Source organism: Stegodyphus dumicola, chromosome X1, assembly GCF_044657685.1.
Source record: "Stegodyphus dumicola isolate Sdum_Otavi_A_Nest chromosome X1, ASM4465768v1".
Classification (NCBI taxonomy): Eukaryota; Metazoa; Arthropoda; class Arachnida; order Araneae; family Eresidae; genus Stegodyphus; species Stegodyphus dumicola.
In genome coordinates this window covers 84,401,616-84,421,642 of record NC_140780.1, presented here as the reverse complement: position 1 = coordinate 84,421,642, position 20,027 = coordinate 84,401,616, and the positions used below count along the sequence as shown (strand labels likewise).

General features: G+C 32.1%; 1 protein-coding gene across 4 annotated transcripts in view; it reads left to right on the top strand.

Annotated features, from left to right (window-relative positions):
* LOC118182675 (KAT8 regulatory NSL complex subunit 2-like) overlaps positions 1–20,027 on the top strand; it is an 86,888-nt gene that overhangs the window by 8,072 nt on the left and 58,789 nt on the right. For 2 of the 4 annotated variants that reach the window (XM_035352065.2, XM_035352067.2), the window contains exon 2: positions 17,484–17,715. In XM_035352065.2, coding sequence (XP_035207956.1) covers positions 17,486–17,715 — 230 coding nt within the window. In that variant the 5' untranslated portion in view covers positions 17,484–17,485. Of the gene's footprint in view, positions 1–2,131; positions 2,151–4,466; positions 4,490–17,483; positions 17,716–20,027 lie in introns of those variants that run through there. The other 2 variants (XM_085807787.1, XM_035352066.2) reach the window with 2 other exon arrangements.

The following is a 20,027-nucleotide window of genomic DNA, read 5'->3' as shown; positions in this document are numbered from 1 at the left end:
GAAAATATAGCTGAGATTTTAGAGCAAATCTAAAATTGCCAAATATTGTTGAGGATGGATGTAACAAAGAAGTACCAAACAATTTCCATGTTTAGGTGAAAGGGTTGAACAAATGGACATTCGTGCTTGCTGTGTACAATAATCCAGTCTCGTTTGCTTCTCAGACTGTGTGTCAAATAATAGAAAATCTACCCATACTATGTGTACTGTTTTGCTATTTCCTGCAATGCCTGCCAGTGTCTATGTCTTTAAGATTTACCTGACCTTCAGCATCTTCTGATCTTCACAAATGACACATTTTCTCACATTATATTTCTGTTGCATCATAGTTACTTCCAAATACACTTTGGTAAATAATCTTTGCTGCTTTTATCGGATGTGTTTAAATTTCTGAACTATACAATGCCATAAATGCTTTTATTTGGAAATAGAATTATCGTTTTATAAACTGATGGATTATGAATAACATTACCCTAGAAAGTCCTTAACACTGATTAGAATTGTTTAGAAATAGTGTACTCTGCAGTTTGAAAAAGTGTTGTGAATAAAAAAAAATGTTTTAGTTTTGATGTAATATAGTATTTGAGTAAGGAAATGGAACATGCATTCATACTTACATACACAAAATTGGTACAACTATATTTCAGGGTGCCCCTTGGCAAAAATTGATAATTTTTGGCGATTGGCAAGGCACAATCAAGATGGCTGCTACACAAAACCAAAATAACAAGTCAAAGAATTGTATAAACTCAATGTTCATGTACACATTGATCTATTTTCACATAAAAAAATCGGGAGAATGATGAGGTCGTATAATGTTAAAACGAAGTTACTCATCACCAAATTGAACAAAATTTGTAGCCAATCAAAGCTCACTAAACTGAATTTTAAATCTCTGAATGAAATAACATAAAAAAGGAAATACATTTCATCTCATATACGCAGTACATAAAGGAAATATCCACTTAACATATTAGAAATTTTTGTGTCTTCAGTCTGTGGCACGCAAAATTCCTTAACAGCATCCAAAAATACTGCTATCATCACATAAATTCACAAAAAGCAAGAGTCAAAAATATCCTGTGTATTGGACTGTCGGTGGCATTTCTTGCATGAACCTTTCTTGCGACAAAGCCATCTGAACGATCTTTACGTTCAACCATATGCATTTCCTTCGTACAAACAGGACATTTATAATGAGTACTAAGTAAACCTTCATTTACACACCAGTCAATTAATGCTTTTTTCCCCTCCATTTATTCCAAATAGTACAGAAACTGAACATTAATCTCATCACATAGAGCCATTTTACAGTGTACAGCACAAAATAAGCAATGTACTTCCTGACATTGAATGCCGAAATAAGCCCTTATAAATATTTTCCTATATGTCAAATTCACCGCAATCATGCCATAATAGGGTTTCCATAACATAAGTACTCAGTTTACCATAACTGAAACAGTTTGATGATAATCCAAGGGGCACCTTAAAATATAGGCTAACCCACAAAGTCTTGCATATTAATTGACATTTTATTTAAAAACATCAAAATATGAACTTGGTCAAAAATACGTTTTAAAAATTATTCTAAGAAATAGCTTATTTAATTATGGGAAATTTCAGTAAAGCTGTCGGTCTTAGAGGAGGTATGACTTTATGGAGGAATTGTTAGGAGAAACTGGTGCATATTCGCATATCATTTCTGGGAAGCTTTTGAAACAGTAATGGAGTTTTGAAACAATAATGGAGTGAGATCACTATTTACACTCAGTTATGTGTATATATAGCTGTGGGTGAACTACTGGTTTGTTGATCCCCGATGGAGATCATTTTAAGAAAGTTACTGAATAGCTTTTCATTCATGTATTCTAGTTTAAATTAATTTTTTTTATTGTAACAATTAAAATATCAGCAAGTATGTAATCTGTATTACTTCATATTGAAACTGTCAGTGTACTAAGTAATAAATTTCATATTGCTATTGATCCCCTTTCTAATGGTTCTGTTGTGAAAGAAAAAGTGTTCATGCAGGTTCTCCAAGACAATTCGTCATTAGGATACCCTTGTGCTTGCACTATTTTGAAAATCAATTTTTAACTTGAACATTAATAAATGTTCTCACACTTTTCAGCCATTGTATGGTTGTGCAGGTAAGATTCTTGTTTTTTTTTTTTTTTTTTTTTTTTTTTTTTTTTTAATTGATCATCATAGCAGAGTAAAACTTAGTTTGAAATGGTGTCCTGACATGCACTTATTAGTGCAGTCTTAGCAACCAGTTTGTTGCCTAGATAAGTGTTAAAATTAGCTAATGAGTAATGATGTAATGAGTAAATAAATATTATGGTGAAATGTGGATAACCAAATTTCCAAACTATAAATAATTAAGAAAGCCTTCTGAGCTGGCTGAATCCTTCGAGTGAAAATTGCTAACATATGGTGATACCATTTTGTGAGGATTTGTCTTGATGAAGATTGGCTGACTTGCATAAATGTGCTAGCACAGTTAATGCAGCTGTCCTGTGACAACCACCCTCTAAGCTGACTATCTTTAAGCCATTACCTGTATTTCTGAGGACATAAATTAACATTTACACTAGTAATTATAATTGTATTCTATTAAGTGTCCAGCTCCTGACTTGATGAAAATGATCAAGTTATGTACTAAGGTAACTACCAAGATGTCTAATTTCACTGTGAATCTAAATCTTTTATGTACTAAACAAATCAAGAAGTTGTATTTTCATTTCTTACTATAGCAGGATGTTTTCTTTGGTATGGAAAACATTAACTTATATTCGAGTCATTATTTTGTATTTTTTCCGAACTTGATGTAATCTGTCCTTTTAGCCCAGGGGTTCTCATCCAGATGGAATTCCTCCCTAGGGCAGAATGCATAGTTTCAGAGGGGAACACTGTCAGCCTTTTATTAACCTGTGAAGTATTTAGGAACAGGAATACCTTTTAGAGATGTTCTGGCCGTTATTTTTGCTTTTGCTGTGAAATTTCGTATAACATTCAAGATTACATTTTTGATGATCATAGGGATTGTGACTGGCGCTCTTTCTGTTAATTAGGAATTAAATTATTGTGTAAATATGTTAATTTTTCACAGGATTATTTTTAAAATTTTGCTTCCCTTTTTTCCTTTTTTTTTTTTTTTTTTTATTACATACTAACCTTGAATACATGAAAATTTCTAATGCAGGTAAAGAAATAGTTGGTATGTATTATTTTTCTAGTTTCATGTTTGTATTGTATTCAACACATATTTTTGTTTGGCAGTATTAATTTTCCACGGTGCCAAACAAAAACTCATCCCGCTTATGGAATATAAACCTGCAAAACACATTAAAAAATAATCTAAAAGTAAATAATTGTATTTTTTGAGTTTTGGAAAAGGGGGCCAAATGCTCATCTACAATGGTGAAAGGGATGCATGGGGTAAAAAAGGTTGAGAACTGCTGTTTAGACTTAATGACTATGATAATTCAGTGTAGCCAGGTCTAAAACTTTTATCATAATTAAGCAAATTGGAATCCATATAAAAATAATCAAACATCAGTTATTGGAAGTATGTGTGTACAAGGGTAAGAAATGGTTGTATTGTCAGTGATTGCAATTGAAATTGTATTCAGTGGTAAGATTGCTAAATGACTACTAATTATCAGCCATTTCCAAAGGATACATTAGGTGCAAGTGCCCAGCTATTCGAAACAACATATTTGATTATTAATTATTTACACCTACCTAAAGGTTAAGTACCAAACATTATATAGATAGATCTAACTCATAGTTTAAGTAAGTGCTTACATATTTATAGCGATATAAAACTGTGAAGAGGAGAATATAATGAGTTTTTTATAAAATTTAAATTTTTCATGAAGGTTTATCTGAAATAATATTGACTGCTTGTTAACAGACACATCAGTTAGAGCAGGGTTTCTTAAAATTTTTTCAGTCAAGACCCCTTTTTATCACTGAGATTTTTTCATGACCCCATGACCCCATAATATTTACAAAAATTTTGTGGGACCACATAAGTATTGCACAAATCCAACACAAGCATGAGTGAAACTGTCAGTTTTTTCACTTTTACTGTAATACATTATTTCAGGTTTAAGTCATTAACTTTAATTTCTATTTTCAAGATATAGTACAATGTAAGAATTTTAAATAAGTAACGGATGAAATGACAGAGTCACGTGCAAAGCAAGGAAAATGAACGTTTATATTATAAAAAGAATGCGTCGAAACGTTTTTTTTTCTTTGTCTGTGTTGTCTTATCTTTATCTATTTTCAGATACATTGTGTAAAAGTATTTAGTAACTGTAATATTATAATAAGTTAAAGAAATATCAAAACTGCTAAAATTTTTGACGACCCTATGCTGCAGGTCCCGCTACCTCCTTGGGGATCGCGACCCACAGTTAAAGAAGAGTTAAGAGCAGCGAAGCTGATTTTTATATAGAACATGTGATTGAGAAAAGCAGTAAGAATTTATTCAGCAATTTTCTTGCAGTTATAAGTGATCAAGTAATATGAATCTGTAAAAAATTAGTGAGTTATCCTGCATTCTTTTCCAGGCAGATGAATGAGCTGTGTATATGAAACTTTGGTAATTTTTCTCATATGTATTGATAATACAGACCAGTTTACTTTAGAAAGTCCATCATGAGAATAGCTCTTCCCATAAATTTATTGCCGTAGCATGCTTTGCGGAAATTAAGCCAGAGTTACAGTTTTTTCAATTAATTCCATTCTATTATTAAGTAGATAAATAAATATATCGCCCTTGTTTTCACAAGTAAATGTGATTCTACCAGCATTTGCACCTAGATAAAGGTGGTAGAGAAAACAAATATAGCTGGTCAAATATATAATAAAAAATCTTTCAGAACAATTTGGTTTTCATAGCACTCTGTACATTATAAATAAAACAAAGCTGACAAGCGTCATACTTAACAAGAGACGTACTTAGTATATGTGTGATTACTGTGATGTGTCAGTGAGCTATGGTAGCATTATGTTTTAGTGATGTGGTGTTCTTTCTGCTTACATAGCCGGATACTCGCAACTTAATGTATTCTTTGGAAATGGCCGATACTTACTAATGCATGTTATTAAGTTATAGATAGATCTTGTTACACATAAATAAGAAATAAATTAGTGCACATGCAGCCTTGCACATTAATACATCAAGAATACAAAGCACCAAAACTTTCATTGAATTATTACCTAAACGAATTCTTATGAAAACGAAAACTTAAGAAACATCTCATATATAAGATTAGCCCAAGTAATATATAGATGTATAATTGTATTTTCCCTGTTTATTCATCTGTCCTTTCATTATATTATTAAGAATGTTAAAAAAATGGATCTTTATTTTATTGTTGATGCAAGTATATAGCTGAACCTGAAAGTATATATGGGGATTAGGGGTAGTCAGCAGCCTACGCAGTTGCAAATAAATGCATAGTTGACTTCTGGAAACTTAGAAATATTGTTCTTGATCAGAAAATAGCTACCGGTAACATAAATAGTATATTAACACATATTATATATGTTCATAATGTTATATGTTGTATTCTTACTATAAAGTAAGCTAATGAAAAGAAAAATTTTCTGAAAGAAAATTGCAGGAAAGGAAAGAATTATCTATAGTCTACACTGTATTTATCCATAAATATAGAATAATTTACAAGATGAATTTTCTGTCAGTACCTACATTGTCGTACAGCATAAAACATACTGTAGAGTTTATATCTATTACTAACCTAAGATGCCAAAGGTTAAATGTTTGAAAAATGGGTTGTACATAGCAAGTGATTCAACTTTTTTTTGAATAGCACAACTCCTGTGTATTTGAATTAGTATCAGTACAATGGGACTTTGTTTGTATGCACATTATTGTGTTATTTAAATTTTATTATGTTATTTAAGATCTGTATAATATGCTTAACACAATATGAGATAACTGAGAACTGTAGAAAATTTTGCTTTTCTATAATAACTCATTTCACTGATTTAGCAACTTATTCAAGTAGAGATAGTATACTTCATAATTTGCATTTTAAGCAGACAATTGTATAACACCTAAACTCAGCCCAGTATTTTCGTACATTATTTCAATAACACAGTATATTCTGCAGTTAATTTTTGTATATTTTTTTAATATCTGCATTAAATTACTAAAGCTACTAATAATTGAAATATAGGAATTAATTATCTTATTACTAGGTAATTGTTTCATTAACACTTTCCATGAATCTCTTTTCTGAATTCTCTCTAGGTCTCACCCTCAGAAACTAAACTTTTGGTGACTCTCGGACTGAGATTTAGCACCCCCTATGCATTTCATTAGTTGCTGTCACCATTAAATCCCTCATCCAAGATTGAAGTGTGGGGGGGAGGAAGCCTGTGTATCAAAGATGACAAAAAATGGCAATGTCAAAAAAAATCACCTGCCTATTAATTTCAGTAAATCAATTGATAGAGAAGTTGAAAAACATGTAATAAAATAGTTAATACAGATTACTTTTACATCTACTCTGAGACCTTCTTTAAGCAGTAATATGCAAATTATTAATAATTAGTAATCCAAAGGATGAAGTCTTTTGGTTTTCATATAGTAGCTGGAAAGGAAAACACACAAAAAGTGTAATATTAAGAAAATGTCTCTAAAGATTTCTGTTTTCCTTTCATACTAATCAATGGTCACTAGTCTGTATAACGCATCAACATTGCTCAACTTGGCACCTGGGAAATGTGAAATTGTAGTATAATTTTTCTGTAAATGCTCTGGCCAATCTTTTCAGATTAGAAGAGTGCAGTGCGATCTTCATTCACCAGTAATTGTGATTCCAGTAGTATTTGCATCTTGATAAAAGTTGTAAAGAAACTCCGCCGATTCCGGATTAGGGATTTTTCCGGATTATAGATCATCAATTTAAATCTCGTAAGATGGCATGCAGAAATTATGCAATTAAAAATATGAAATCATAATTTATGAAATAAAGAGCAATTATGATCTAAAGGGTATCAAAATTTACAAAAAAAAGCTTAATATTTGTTTGTTTACTTTATTAAACATTTCTTTCAATGTAAGTTGTTTAAGATGCTTCCACAAAAAATTCAAAAAGTTCCTTTTTCTTGTGTCATATATAGTAGCCTTTCCAATGCCATACTTCTCGCATAATTTTGAGACGGATAGGCCTTTATCCGTTTTTTTTTTTGGCAGCAATTCCACTTTTTGTGTAATGGACATCAAAACATGCTTTAGCTTTGTAGATCCTTTGGCAGCTCCAGAATTGGAAACTCTTTTTGACATAATCAAAAGTTCAAGCTTAATTTTTATAAAATTGCTCTAACGGTCTGCAAAAAATAAACTGTTGCTGAATTGGGTCATTGAATTGTATCACCTAAACTAATTCCTATGAAAGTAAAAACTCAGAAACATTTCCAATAGAAGATGAGCCTATGTAATATATAGTAAGTTTCCCTTAAGTATTTCTTTGGTTCTCTTTCATTATATTATTAAGAATTTTTAAAAAAATTGAGTCTTTATCTCATTGTTGATGCAAGTATAGTTGAACTTTGAAGTATATATGGAAATTAAGGGTAGCCAGCCACCAATGCAGTTGCAAATCCATGTATATTTGACTTTTGAAAACTTAGAAAACCTATTCTTGACCAGAAGCTACCAATAATACAAATAGTAGATTAACACATACGTGTTCATATTTGTTCTATGTTGTATTCTTACTATAAAGTAAGCTGGAGAAAAGAGAAATTTTCTGAGAGAAAATTGCAGGAAAGGAAAAATTTATCTTTAGTCTACATTGGATAAGTGTGGTTCACCTTTCAAAAGATGATTTGCCTAATTGTGAGCACCTACATTGTTGTACAGCATAACGAGTTTGTTTTTTGGAATTAGTATCAGTACAACTGTTTTTATTTGTGTGCATGTTATTGTGTTAATGAAAGTTTATATTATCAGGAGTACAAATATGTCTCTACCATTTTTATCAAAAATTAGGCATTTATTGTGAAAGAACAGTATGTTATGTTTTATTAAAAGTATTGTCCATCACTAGCCACTACTTTTTCTCATCTTTCGGGCAACATACGGATACTGTGTCAGAAGTGTATTTCATCTTTTGAGATTATCCACAAATCAACTCTATTTTTGGTATTTTCATATGATATGAATTGCTGCTCAAACAGACATTATCAATCGAAACAAGTGGTAATCAGAAGTAGCAATGTCTGGTGAATGCAGCTCGAGGGATAGAGAACTTCTCGTTTGAGTGTTTCTAAGTAGGCTTTTGCCATGTTTGGGGTGGTAGTGGGTGCATTTTTCTTCGAGTGCTCGGCTCAGTCTAATCAATTTTGTTTGGTAGAAAGTCTCAGTAATGGTTTCATTCAATTTGAGCAACTCGTACACAACTACACAATATAATTTTTTTTCCATAAGTATTAAGCATGGTTTTTAATGTTGAAGCATGGCCAGGTGGTTCCCATGATTTCTTCTTCTTTGGGTTATTCTACGAGATTTATTTTTAATCACCAGTTAGTTACTATACGGTGCAAAAAACCTTTTTGTTTATGCCTGGCAAGCAGCATTTCACATGGAAAAAAAATCGGTGGTCAATATTTCTTGCCTTCATTTCATATGGAACCCAATTTCCTTGCTTTTGAATTATTCCCAATGATTTGAAATTGAATCACTTCTAATGTAAATGCAAGTTCTCAATAACACAATATATCCTTCAGTTAATTTTTGGGTACTTTCTGTTTGTCCCCCCCCTCAGCCCCTTGAGAAGACAGTTAAATATTGGTGACCAATTTTTCGCCAAGCTTATGTGCAAAAAACAACTGTCATTTTCAAAATGGCAGTGCACCAAGACTAATCAATAAAATTGAAAAACGGGATTCATACAATCCCTACAAGTCCTTGGGTTCTTTTAAAATGGTTTTTGATCTTTAGAAGTCTGTAATTTCAGCTGAAATTAGGAAAATTACCTTAATTTTAATCATCTGGCATTTCTGTTTTTTACAACTGCCATTTTGATTGTGAATTAGCATTTTGGAGGAATATTTTTGGTGATATGCTTCCAAATACACTCATGTCCATAAATTAAGGATAATGCAAAATCAGGCAAAAGAAGAGTTAGAAGCAAAACAAATTTGACTTATTTGTAAAGCTTATTTATTAAACAAAAGGTGAAGAGCCAAAAAAGATGCTATATGTTTGATATTATTAAAAAAATTAGCGATTTTTTCTCCCTGGAGCAAATTACAAAAAAAAAAAAAACCCTATTTACAAAAAACCAGTATTACATGGTTGGTATGATTGTTAACACATTGTATATCTCCCAGACGATGCAATACAGTCCGTACAACGCCTAGGCATGCTGAGTATCAAATTATCGATCTGATCTTGGGAGATATTACACCACTCAAAAAGCAATGCTCTCCGAAGTTCCGGTAGACATGTAGGAGGAGGTTGACGGGCTGCAACTCGTCGGCCAAGCATGTCCCACATGTGCTCTACTGGATTCAAGTCCGGTGAGAATGCTGGCCAGTCCATACGGTTGATATCCTCCAATTTAAGGCATTTCCTTACGATGTTTGCACGTTGGGGATTGGCGTTGTCATCCATAAACACAAATTGTGCACCCATGGCGCCCCGAAACAAACGTACATGTTGTTCCAGAATGACGTCCCGATAGATTTGGCTTGTCAGGGTTCCAATTTGAACATGCAGGTCAGTTCTGGAACTCAGAATAATTCCACCCCAAACGAGCACTCCTGCACCACCGTAACGGTGTCGCTCAATGACGTTTTCTTGGTGGTAACGGGCAAGGTCCGTAGAAAGAACAGGTTAGCTCACTTGGGGTAAACAAATGAAAATGCGTTGTCGCTGTCTATTGGCTGTGACGTCACTGAAGTTTTCTCTCCTCAGATCAACATAGATTTTTGCAGTGATTTAAGCTGAATGTAAGCTTGTGCGCAACTATGGAAACTCGTTCGTTTTTCTTTTCTCTCAAATATAATTAAATTTATGTAGTATAATGGTTGGTACGCACTGCGCGATTGCATTATGCGCCAATAATGCAGGCAAAATAAAACATAATCAGCAAAATGTATTATTTCATAGGTATAGAAACTTAGTGTTTTTTGATTTGATGCATAGAAACTATTCTATGCATTTTATCAGGTATATTTAAATGCCAACGGTTTTAAATATTGTTGTGAATTGTGACAGATGCATATAAATACGCTTAAATAGTTTTAAATTATGTGTATGTGCATTAACTAACTCGTGTTACACATGGAAAAATGGCCATACAACCAGCCTTTTCTCCAGGAATTGAAGTCAAACGACCAGTGTTCAGCTAATGGGCTTTGTCAGTTACTTAGAATTTGAGCCTATTGTATTGTTAATATGGTACATGCCAGAAATACAATATCATTAATACACGGAGTACATGTAAGCAATAAGAAGGATAGGTGACGGAGGACAGGGATGCCTGGCGTATAACATTTCAATAAGAAGAACAACAACACCGCAGAGTACAGAAAGCAACATATTAGAAGTCCACAATTCATTTGGCGAGCAAATTAAGTTGTATTATTGTACTTAAGGCTATCATTTCTGGATAATTTAGTTACAGTAATTTTGCAAAGATAGTAAAGCAGTTCCTTCAGCAATATTAATTTTCTAATTATTAAGGCTTTTTTCTTTCATATTATTTGAAAACAGAGTAATACACAGCATGCATTTAAATGCAATCAAAATTTAGGAAATGTATGATTTAAGAATATAGAAACATTTAAAAAACAAATATGCTAAAATTCTTGTAAAATATAAAATTTCATTTTCTATCTGTACTTATAATTTGTTATGATTCGTATTATGAATGAATAATATAACTTAAGCAAATATTTTATTTATTATAGTTTTAAAATTTGCATTCCATTACTATCCAGTGCACCATGATATATTTCATACAAAATTTTATCTATAAAATTAAGATCCACATTTACTAAGATTTTGTTGAATGTAGTGTTTAAAATTTAGTACCAATTTTGACTTTTGCATTTAATTATATAAATTTACCTGCAAAATTATATTTTGATAGTATCCACGAATGTAAACATTATGTGTCTGTGGGGATATTGTACACAGGTCATCATATTAAATAAACATCCACCCTTTTTCTATGTGTTCACAGAAAGTACGATGACAGTCAAATGACGTTAAAATAAACTGCATAATGTTTTTATGAGTGCATTTATCTGTGTATGAATAATATTTTTCCACAACTAAACTTTATAACTCTAATTTTTTTTTTATTCATAGAATGGTTAAACTGAATATGCTAAATGAAATGTAATATTTAAGTTATCATATAAACATATTTCTTTTTTGTTACCAAAACAAACACATACAGCATTCAGTCCTATTAATATCTGCCCACCAGCGGCCGAGCGGTAAAGTCGCTGAACACTGTTAGTTCGGTCCGAGGTTCGAAACCCGCGAATGGGCTGGCTGCATGGGCGTTTTCGTGGTTTTCCCCATATGTAACGTGTATACGAGCCAGTTTCCTTTAAAAAGTCCTCCACGAAGGCATCCCTCCCTTTGCCATAATCACACACACCACACCACCTATTAATATTTAGGATTTACTTCTCTGAAATAAAAAATGAAGATGACAATCCAGAAAATGACTACATGTTTCATTTCGTTATTATTTTTATAAATTTAACAATACATAAGTGAAATAAATATAGAAACCTAAAAGATAAAATTCTAAATATACAATATTAATAACAAAACATAATAGAGGATATGCAATTATTCTTTTAATATCTTTTACTCATTATTTTATATAAAAAGTTAACATCTTCTATCTGAATACTTTTGGAAATTTTTATTTTTTATTTTTGCTAAAAAGTAAAATTCAAAGAATTAAGATTTAAATTAAAATTAAGTCTCAATTTTTACATAGAATTACATAATGCAGCTGCTGATTTTAAAGAGTCTGCTGATTAAGTATTACACTTCCTTTCAGTTATAGCTTGAATAGTTCATTTGTTTATATTTCTTGTTGCTGCTTTACATCAAGAAATTACAAACAAGTTTTAGAATCTAGCGACTTATAATTTTATGCAATTCCTTTTTTTTTAATCTATTAAAATTAATCATATATTACAGGAAAAGCTCATGCGAGTTCATCTGAAAAAAAAAAAAAAGTCACAAGTAAACTAAGATTTCTAAATGAAACAAGTACTGCAGAAACAATTGGACCGAAAGTAGGCTTTAGCAAAAAATTAATTTAAATTTCAGCCAAATTAGATTCCAAACATTAGGGACAAGTTTGTACAGCTTTATAGAATAAATATTCTTAATTTGAATTTCTTCTATATCGCTACACTCGGCTTAATTTCTAAAATTAGAAGTGCCGGAACCCTATGGAAGACCATTAGTAAAGAGGAACAAGAGTAAATAAATAAATAAAATGACTATTAAAATCATTTATCATTTAAAAATTAAATAGTTAATTATTATCAAATTAATAAATAATTATTTAATTAATATTAGCAATTAATATTTATTAATTATTATCTAACCATTAATTAATAATTGATTATTATTTATTAAAATAATTCAATAAAATGCAAAGAGGTAAATTGACATTTAATAAGGGATTTTCAATATAATTTTATTGCTGCTAAAAATAAAATTTTTGAGATTAAATTTCTACTGAAATTGTAGTTCCGTTAATTACATAAAAGAAGTGCCAGAGCCTTCTTATGTAGGGCTCCGATCCATTCCGGCTAGAATTATCATTTATCCTATGAACTGAAAAGTACCAGAGCCGGCACAATTTAAGCTCTGACTACACTACATATTTTCCAGTTCTTGTGAAGTGTGGGTTTTCAGTCTGTTGAAGCTAAAATGAGTAACGGTATAAACAGCTGAATCTTGAGTAGCAAATTCTGTAAGGAAGTTTGGAAGATTTTTGGTGAAACAATAAATTACTGAGGGAACTTTTCGTAATTAAAACTTATTCTATACAGTAAACTAAGATGCTACAGTGAACTTCAGTGATGTCACAGCCGAACGAGTCGCTGGCTCTTCGTTTGTTTACTCCAAGTGAGCTAACCTGTTCTTTCTACGGACCTTGGGTAACGGGTACCTGGAGCTCTCCATATGAAAGTCCTCCGAGAATCAGACTGCCAGCTAAACCTGGACTCGTCGGAAAACATCGCACAAGCCCACTGTTGCAGTGTCCACAATGCATGCTCTCTACTCCGGGCTAACCGCAGGCGACAGTGGAACGCATCTGACAGGTCTACGAGCATATAGACCAATCTGTCCTAAGCGTCTGTACACGGTCTGCCTTGAAATTGTCGTACCAGTGGCTGAAGAGAGCTGACGAGACAGGTCTGGGGCTGTGCTCCACCTGTTTCTTTTGGCAGTAACCACCAAATACTGGTCCTCATTCGGCATTGTAACTCTGGGGCGACCTGTGCTGTAACGTCTACTCACATTATCATCATCTTGGAATCGTTGCCAAAGCCTGGAGATGACATTGTGGGCAATTCCAAGTTCGTCTGATACTTCCAGTTGGGTACGGCCACATTCCAGACGGCTGATAATTCTACCACGTAAAAAATCATTCAAATGCGTGCTTTGTGTCATAACTATTCGGTTATTGCACTGAAATGCTTATAAAGCGCCTGCGAACAATTTGACTTCTTTGCCTGTATTCCTTATATATCGCTCTCTTACACTCTCGCCATTGTGATGTACCATCGGTGTCATATGGTTACTTCCTGAAATTTGCATATGATTCTTGAAGATGTGTGTAGTGATTTTACAGGTGATATATTTATTTTAGAGCTCGATTTCCGCATGACTCTGAATTATCCTTAATTTATGGACATGAGTGTATGTATTTGATGAATTATCATTTGAATTCATTCATTCTTTTAATATAAATGGTGTGGTACTCGAGTTTCTGGGCAAGAAGTGAAACATAAACATTTTGAAAGTAAGTACAAAGTCCGTAATCCGGACCTCAAAGCCATAAACTTTTTTTTAAATGCTTTACGCATGCGCGTAATGTGTTTACGCATGCATGTTTAATGTATAACGGATGGTATAAGCCAGGCTAAAACTATCTTTACTGATTCTAAGGCATTTCATTTAATGGATTTTATAATTATTGGATTATATTGTTATTGGAGTTACCAGTTATTGGATTTTGTAAAGAAATGTGGAGAAGTGGTAATAAATGAAGATGATATAACAGAAGATTTTCATAGCGACAACAATGCCCCAATCATCAATCAATTAATGGATGGCGAAATCTGTAGTATGGTTCTAGATCCAGAAAATAATGCTTCTGATAGTGAAGAAAGTGACAGAGAGGTTATTGAAAACGAAAAAATTTCGATTGACAAGTTAGTCGCAATTACAGGACCTTGAACAGTGGAACTTTGTAACTGAACAAGAAATTATGTCTGTTTATAGAATTAAAGAGAAAGTATTAGTACAAAAAACAAAACAACTTAAAACAACTTACATTGAAAGAAATGTTTCATAAAGTAAACAAATAAGTATTAAGCTTTTTTTTTGTAAATTTTGATACCCTTTAGATCATAATTGCTCTTTATTTCATTAATTACGGTTTCATATTTCTAAATGTATAATTTCTGCATTCCATCTTACCAGATTTAAATTGATTATCTATAATCCAGAAAAACCCCTAATCTGGAATCGCCGAAGCCCCTACGTGTCCGAATTGCGGACTTTGTACTGTATTTCCTTTTGGCTAGTAAAGAGCTCATAAAATATTACGTCAAAAAACAGCTTTTTCTTTTTTGGGGATATTAATTCCTTTATTAAACTTCTCTAAATTTGCTACTTATCAACATTTTGGCAATTTTAAGATTTAATTTGGAGATCTATGAAATTTTCGACGATTTTTTTAAATAAACTTAATAGCATTGATTAATATCATTAAAATAATGATAATGTATTAAAATTATATTTATGAAATATTAAAATAAAAAATTATATTCCTCTGTCATATTACAGAGTCACATTATTTTTCATTTTATTACTTTTCATTTTGGCAACCAGAGCATTTTGAATCTGAAAAATACGTAAGGTAATAAATGCTGTGAAGCATAACTTCCAAAACACTTTTTTGTGAAAGCAAAATAGCTGTTGTAATTATTTTAAAATTAATGTACTTTGTCGTCTGTTAGTTTTTTTTTTTTTTTTTGTTTTTCATGGTAAGAGTTTTTCTCTGCTTAATTGTCTGAGATTATTCAAATGTGTATATTTCGTCTATAAATTTCACTTTACAGTTTTCTTCTCTGAATTTTTTTCAAAAACAAGCTGCCTTTTTGCTGTCACAGAATTTGTAGGGATAATTTTTCTTTGGGATTTTAAAGCTTGCACCTCAGATGGTTTCAAAAAATTTGAAGGCAAGATTTATAGACCTATGCTTCCAGGAGATTCCAGAAAATTGTGACAAAATGAAAAATGTCTTTATGGTATTAATACACAGTAGACATGTTTTAGCAGAAGCTTGTGATGAATTTCTTATTTTTTTTGAGAATTTTTGGAAGAATGTGGAAAACATAATTATTTGAATTTTCTACTTCTGATCCTAGAAGTCTTTACATGATTATGTTCTTTTTTATTTTCTCTTCTTTTCACTAGATACAAGCATAGAAAATTGCAAAAATGGTTCTAATCATGTCATATGGGCTGACATGTGTAGAAATTAATTTTTCTGTTAATAAAGAAATTGAAAATTGCATTTTAAAATATTCATGTTGTATGTCTCAATGCAGTATGCACAGGGCTGGCAATGGACATTTTCCCACCTGATACAATCTCTGCAATTCCTAAATTCCAAAATTTTTGCTACCTCTAAGTTCTGTTGCTAAGTTCCTGCCCTAGATTCTAAAAATTTTGCCTTACCTAGATTTTGCTTTTCTTTATTAAATTCTAAAATTCTAAAAATTCTTTGACTCTGGCCCTAACCATGTATCGTTTCATATTTATTCTCAATACTCATCTTATGAAAGAAATAAAATTAGCAGATTCATCTGTACATTCGAAATACATGCAGTTTTTTAGAGTAACATAACTCTTTAATTCAAAAAATTCTAAGTTGAGAAGAAACTTATTGAGGAAGAAATTAATACATAAAGGCAAAGAAAATAAATTAGCTAAAATATCTGGGAAGTTTTCAAATTAAAAAGACACATAAATATTGTGTATTATTTGTAAATTCTTCTTTATGATTTTAACATTGAATTTTAATCATTATTTTTAAAAAGTAAAAATTAAAACTAATGGTGACCATGTAAATCGATAATGACTAAGTTTACATAACTACCTAATTTAATTATGTGTAATTAATTGCTTACCCCAAAAGTTATCTCTGCATGTTAATGCAAGGTATTGCCTTTCGTTAATTGTTACTGTGGACACAAGATGAACATAAAATGTAAAAGTTAAAGTCTAACTTTATGCCTTGCAGCTAGTGAGACTTAATATGTTACAAAACGTCTTATCATCTATAGTGCTTTATTGGCTTATTGGAACCTTGAAGTATATTAACTGGATTACAACTCCAGCAATTCTGCAAGAAGCTACGATACTAACTACATCAGACAGACAGAGATAACTAACTTTCAGCATTTACCAACTGTATCAACATTATGCATTTAGGTCTGTTCTGATCAGCTAGTCTCTCATTGCAGGAAAGCAGAAGCAGAGACAACAGCCAAGCTTTTTTTATGAATCTTGCCGATTTATGATTGTACTTCTCTGTTTAACCTATGGCAAAATCTGCATGCTGTTTATTCATCCTCTGGATGACGCACATATGTGGTAAAACAAGGCATAGAAGAAAAGGTCAACATAAAGCTAGCTGTTAGTGAAATGTAAATAAACTACCCCTACATCACTATTCTTCATTAAAATATATCCAACTATTGTAAGTCTATGCTACTTGATAAATTTTATAAAGTTTATTTTATTCTCAAATTTGTTTAATAATATGCATCCTACTTACAGACTTGTATTATTCTTAGTATGATATTATAAAAGTGAAATTCAAGCATAGATAATATCTTTAATTTATTTAGTTCTCATTTTCCAATTGGTACTTAATTTGTTGTTGTTTATTAATTTTAACTAATTCTTTTAACTTAATTAGAATAAAGGAAATTACACAACTCGAAGCACATAATTTAAAGGTCAACTGTTGTATGATGTAATGAAACAAACGTTTTAGAACCTTCATCACTGTTATGACCAATTTTTATTATTAGATTTAACAGTTTTTAAAAGAATGTAACTTTTAGCATTGTTTTTACGTTATGTTTCAAAATGATTATGGTTACAATATGTTATGCTTATTTTGAATATTTTTATATTTTAGAAATGCCAAAACCTGCAAAATACAGCAGCCAAGCAAATCAACCAGAAAAATTTTGTCGGTATATTCATCGCTTTTGCAACCAAACTCGATTGGATGGCTATAATTATTGCATACGCCACATATTGGAGGACAAAAGTGCACCATTTAGGCAATGTACATACGTTCATTCGGTAAATAAAAAGAGATGTACCAATGCTGCCCCTAAAACTGACAAGAGTGAAAAACGTGATGGGTAAGTTTTTTAATGTTTTGACTAGTTTTTGTTTGAATATTTTATAATTTTTTGGCATAAATTATGTGTATATTTTAAAAATTTCACAGTTAGATAAACTACACGTAGCATATCATATTTAGAAAACAAAATTTCTAATTTGTTGGCATTTTGCAAAATGTTTTATTTGCTTTTTGATGGCTTGCACCATCTCTGTATACCCTTCTGCTGTGCCCTAGAAAATCATATGGTTACTGTTTCCTTCAAAATTGTCATTTTGTCTCATGAAGAATATTACTGAACATTATTTTTTGCTTAAATCTTAATGTGTAATTCTTGATATAATTAACAAATATCAAATGTATTTTTAAGCATGAACCATATATGTAAATTCACACATAAAACTATATAAATTCAGAAATCACCAGAAGGATGTTTAGTATGTATTGCTGAAATGTACTTTTCTTGGAACCATTATTTTTTAACCGTAGTTTATTGCATCGTTTGAAAGGTTAATCTGTGACAGGTATTTAAGAGTTATTGTTCATGTCATCCTTGGTGCATGTGTAGGTTAATTATTAATAAATCAAACATTAATACTGGTGAATTAATCTCATGAAAGCTTTTGAGAGTAATAGCAACCTTTTCAGAGCTTTTTTCTTTCTCTTTTTTATAATGCTTCTGAAATAAGCTCAGTGTCATTAAATAGTGCCCACTGGATGAACAGTTGCAACCTTTTCAGGGTGTTCCTTTTAAAAAATTCAGAACTTTTTCCCACATTGCCAACATTTCTTTCATCTCACTTGAAGAGATAACCTCTTCCACTTTTGCTTCCTCTGCAATCTCCTGCAGAAATTCCATTTTTTGCTGTGTCTGTGGTTCTGTCAACTTCTCTATAAACAGTTCCTCGGATTGCGCAGCGACAAGCTTTTTAGTATCTTCCTCATCCACTTTCCAAGATACACAGTCTCCTCCAGCACTTCCTGTTCAGATCTAAATCCTTGAAAGTCCCTTTTAGTCGCAATCTCAGGCGTCAGAGTCCTTTTTCTAACTCCTTGACAGGCCATATCAATAATTTTGAGGCATATGACAGTATTGTAGCTGTCGTTCCAGAATTCTTGAAGGGTGAGGTTTGTGTTCTTCATAACCACAAATCAGTTTTGAAATGTGTTTGGTAAAACGTTTCTTGAAATTGGAGATTGCCTGTAGGATAGGTTTGGTGTTGGGAGGAAGGTAAAAATCTTTACAAAGCTGATCTTCATGAGGATGTAGTCCTTAAGGTTTGGTGGGTGGAAAATAACATTTACAAGGAAGAGAAGGACTTGTATGGGTAAGTCATTCACCTCGTAGTATTTCTTGACAGCAGGCTGACAGACCAAATTGACTGTTTCCACAAAACTTCCTGGTGACCCATACCTTTAGGCTTGCTTTCCACATAACCTGTAGCTTCTCTTTTAAAACCTTATTAATTAAGACAGTTTTTCCGAGTGCTATACAAGCACTGTTTGATCTTGCAGTTGCCACTCACATTTGTGCACAGTGTGAGAAAATTTATCTTTCCTGGGAGTGTGATCTGGCATCATCTTCCTTCTGCTGTTATGTAACTTTTGCTTGTCATTTTTTTGTGCACAGTGTGAGAGAAAATTTGTCTTTCATGGGAGTGTGATCTGGCATCATCTTTATTCTGCTGTTGTGTAACTTTTGCTTGTCATTTTTTTCCAGAAGAGCCCTGTCTTATTACAGTTGACAGGGTTTATAGTGGTCCTTACTAGTGCTTGTAAGTCCTTATATTTGAAAATAAATTACAAAAGCCCTTATAGGTGCTTGCTTTTTTCTAAAGCACTTATTTTTTTGTTTTTAGTGCTTTACCCCCTCGCATCAAAGCCGCAACTAAATAAACAACTTTTTCTTTCTTATCTGGAGCGTCAGATTGTGAATCATACTTCTGGAAATAGCTTTCTCGGCATTAACGTAACCTTTGATTCGCGCGAGTAGAGACAAGTAGAGCCGAGTACGTCGTTCTATTGGTCAAAGAGTTGTGAAAGGGGTAGAAAATTCCTGTATATTTCACATACTTTTCCTCCCACCCACAGACTATAGAAGTTCCAAATCCCACATGGTCAGTTCATATTCGCGTTTATTACGATCGATAAATATTGATAATATATGTGCAGTAAATGCTGAAGTATAGCTAAAATGGGTGGGTGTGTTTTTAACACAGATTGGCTTTCTAAGAAAGAATATTCTGAATGGCTTAAACAAAGTGAAAATAATTGCAAGGCCATATGTTCCTGGTGTAAAACTGAAATCAACATATCAAGTATGAGAGAATC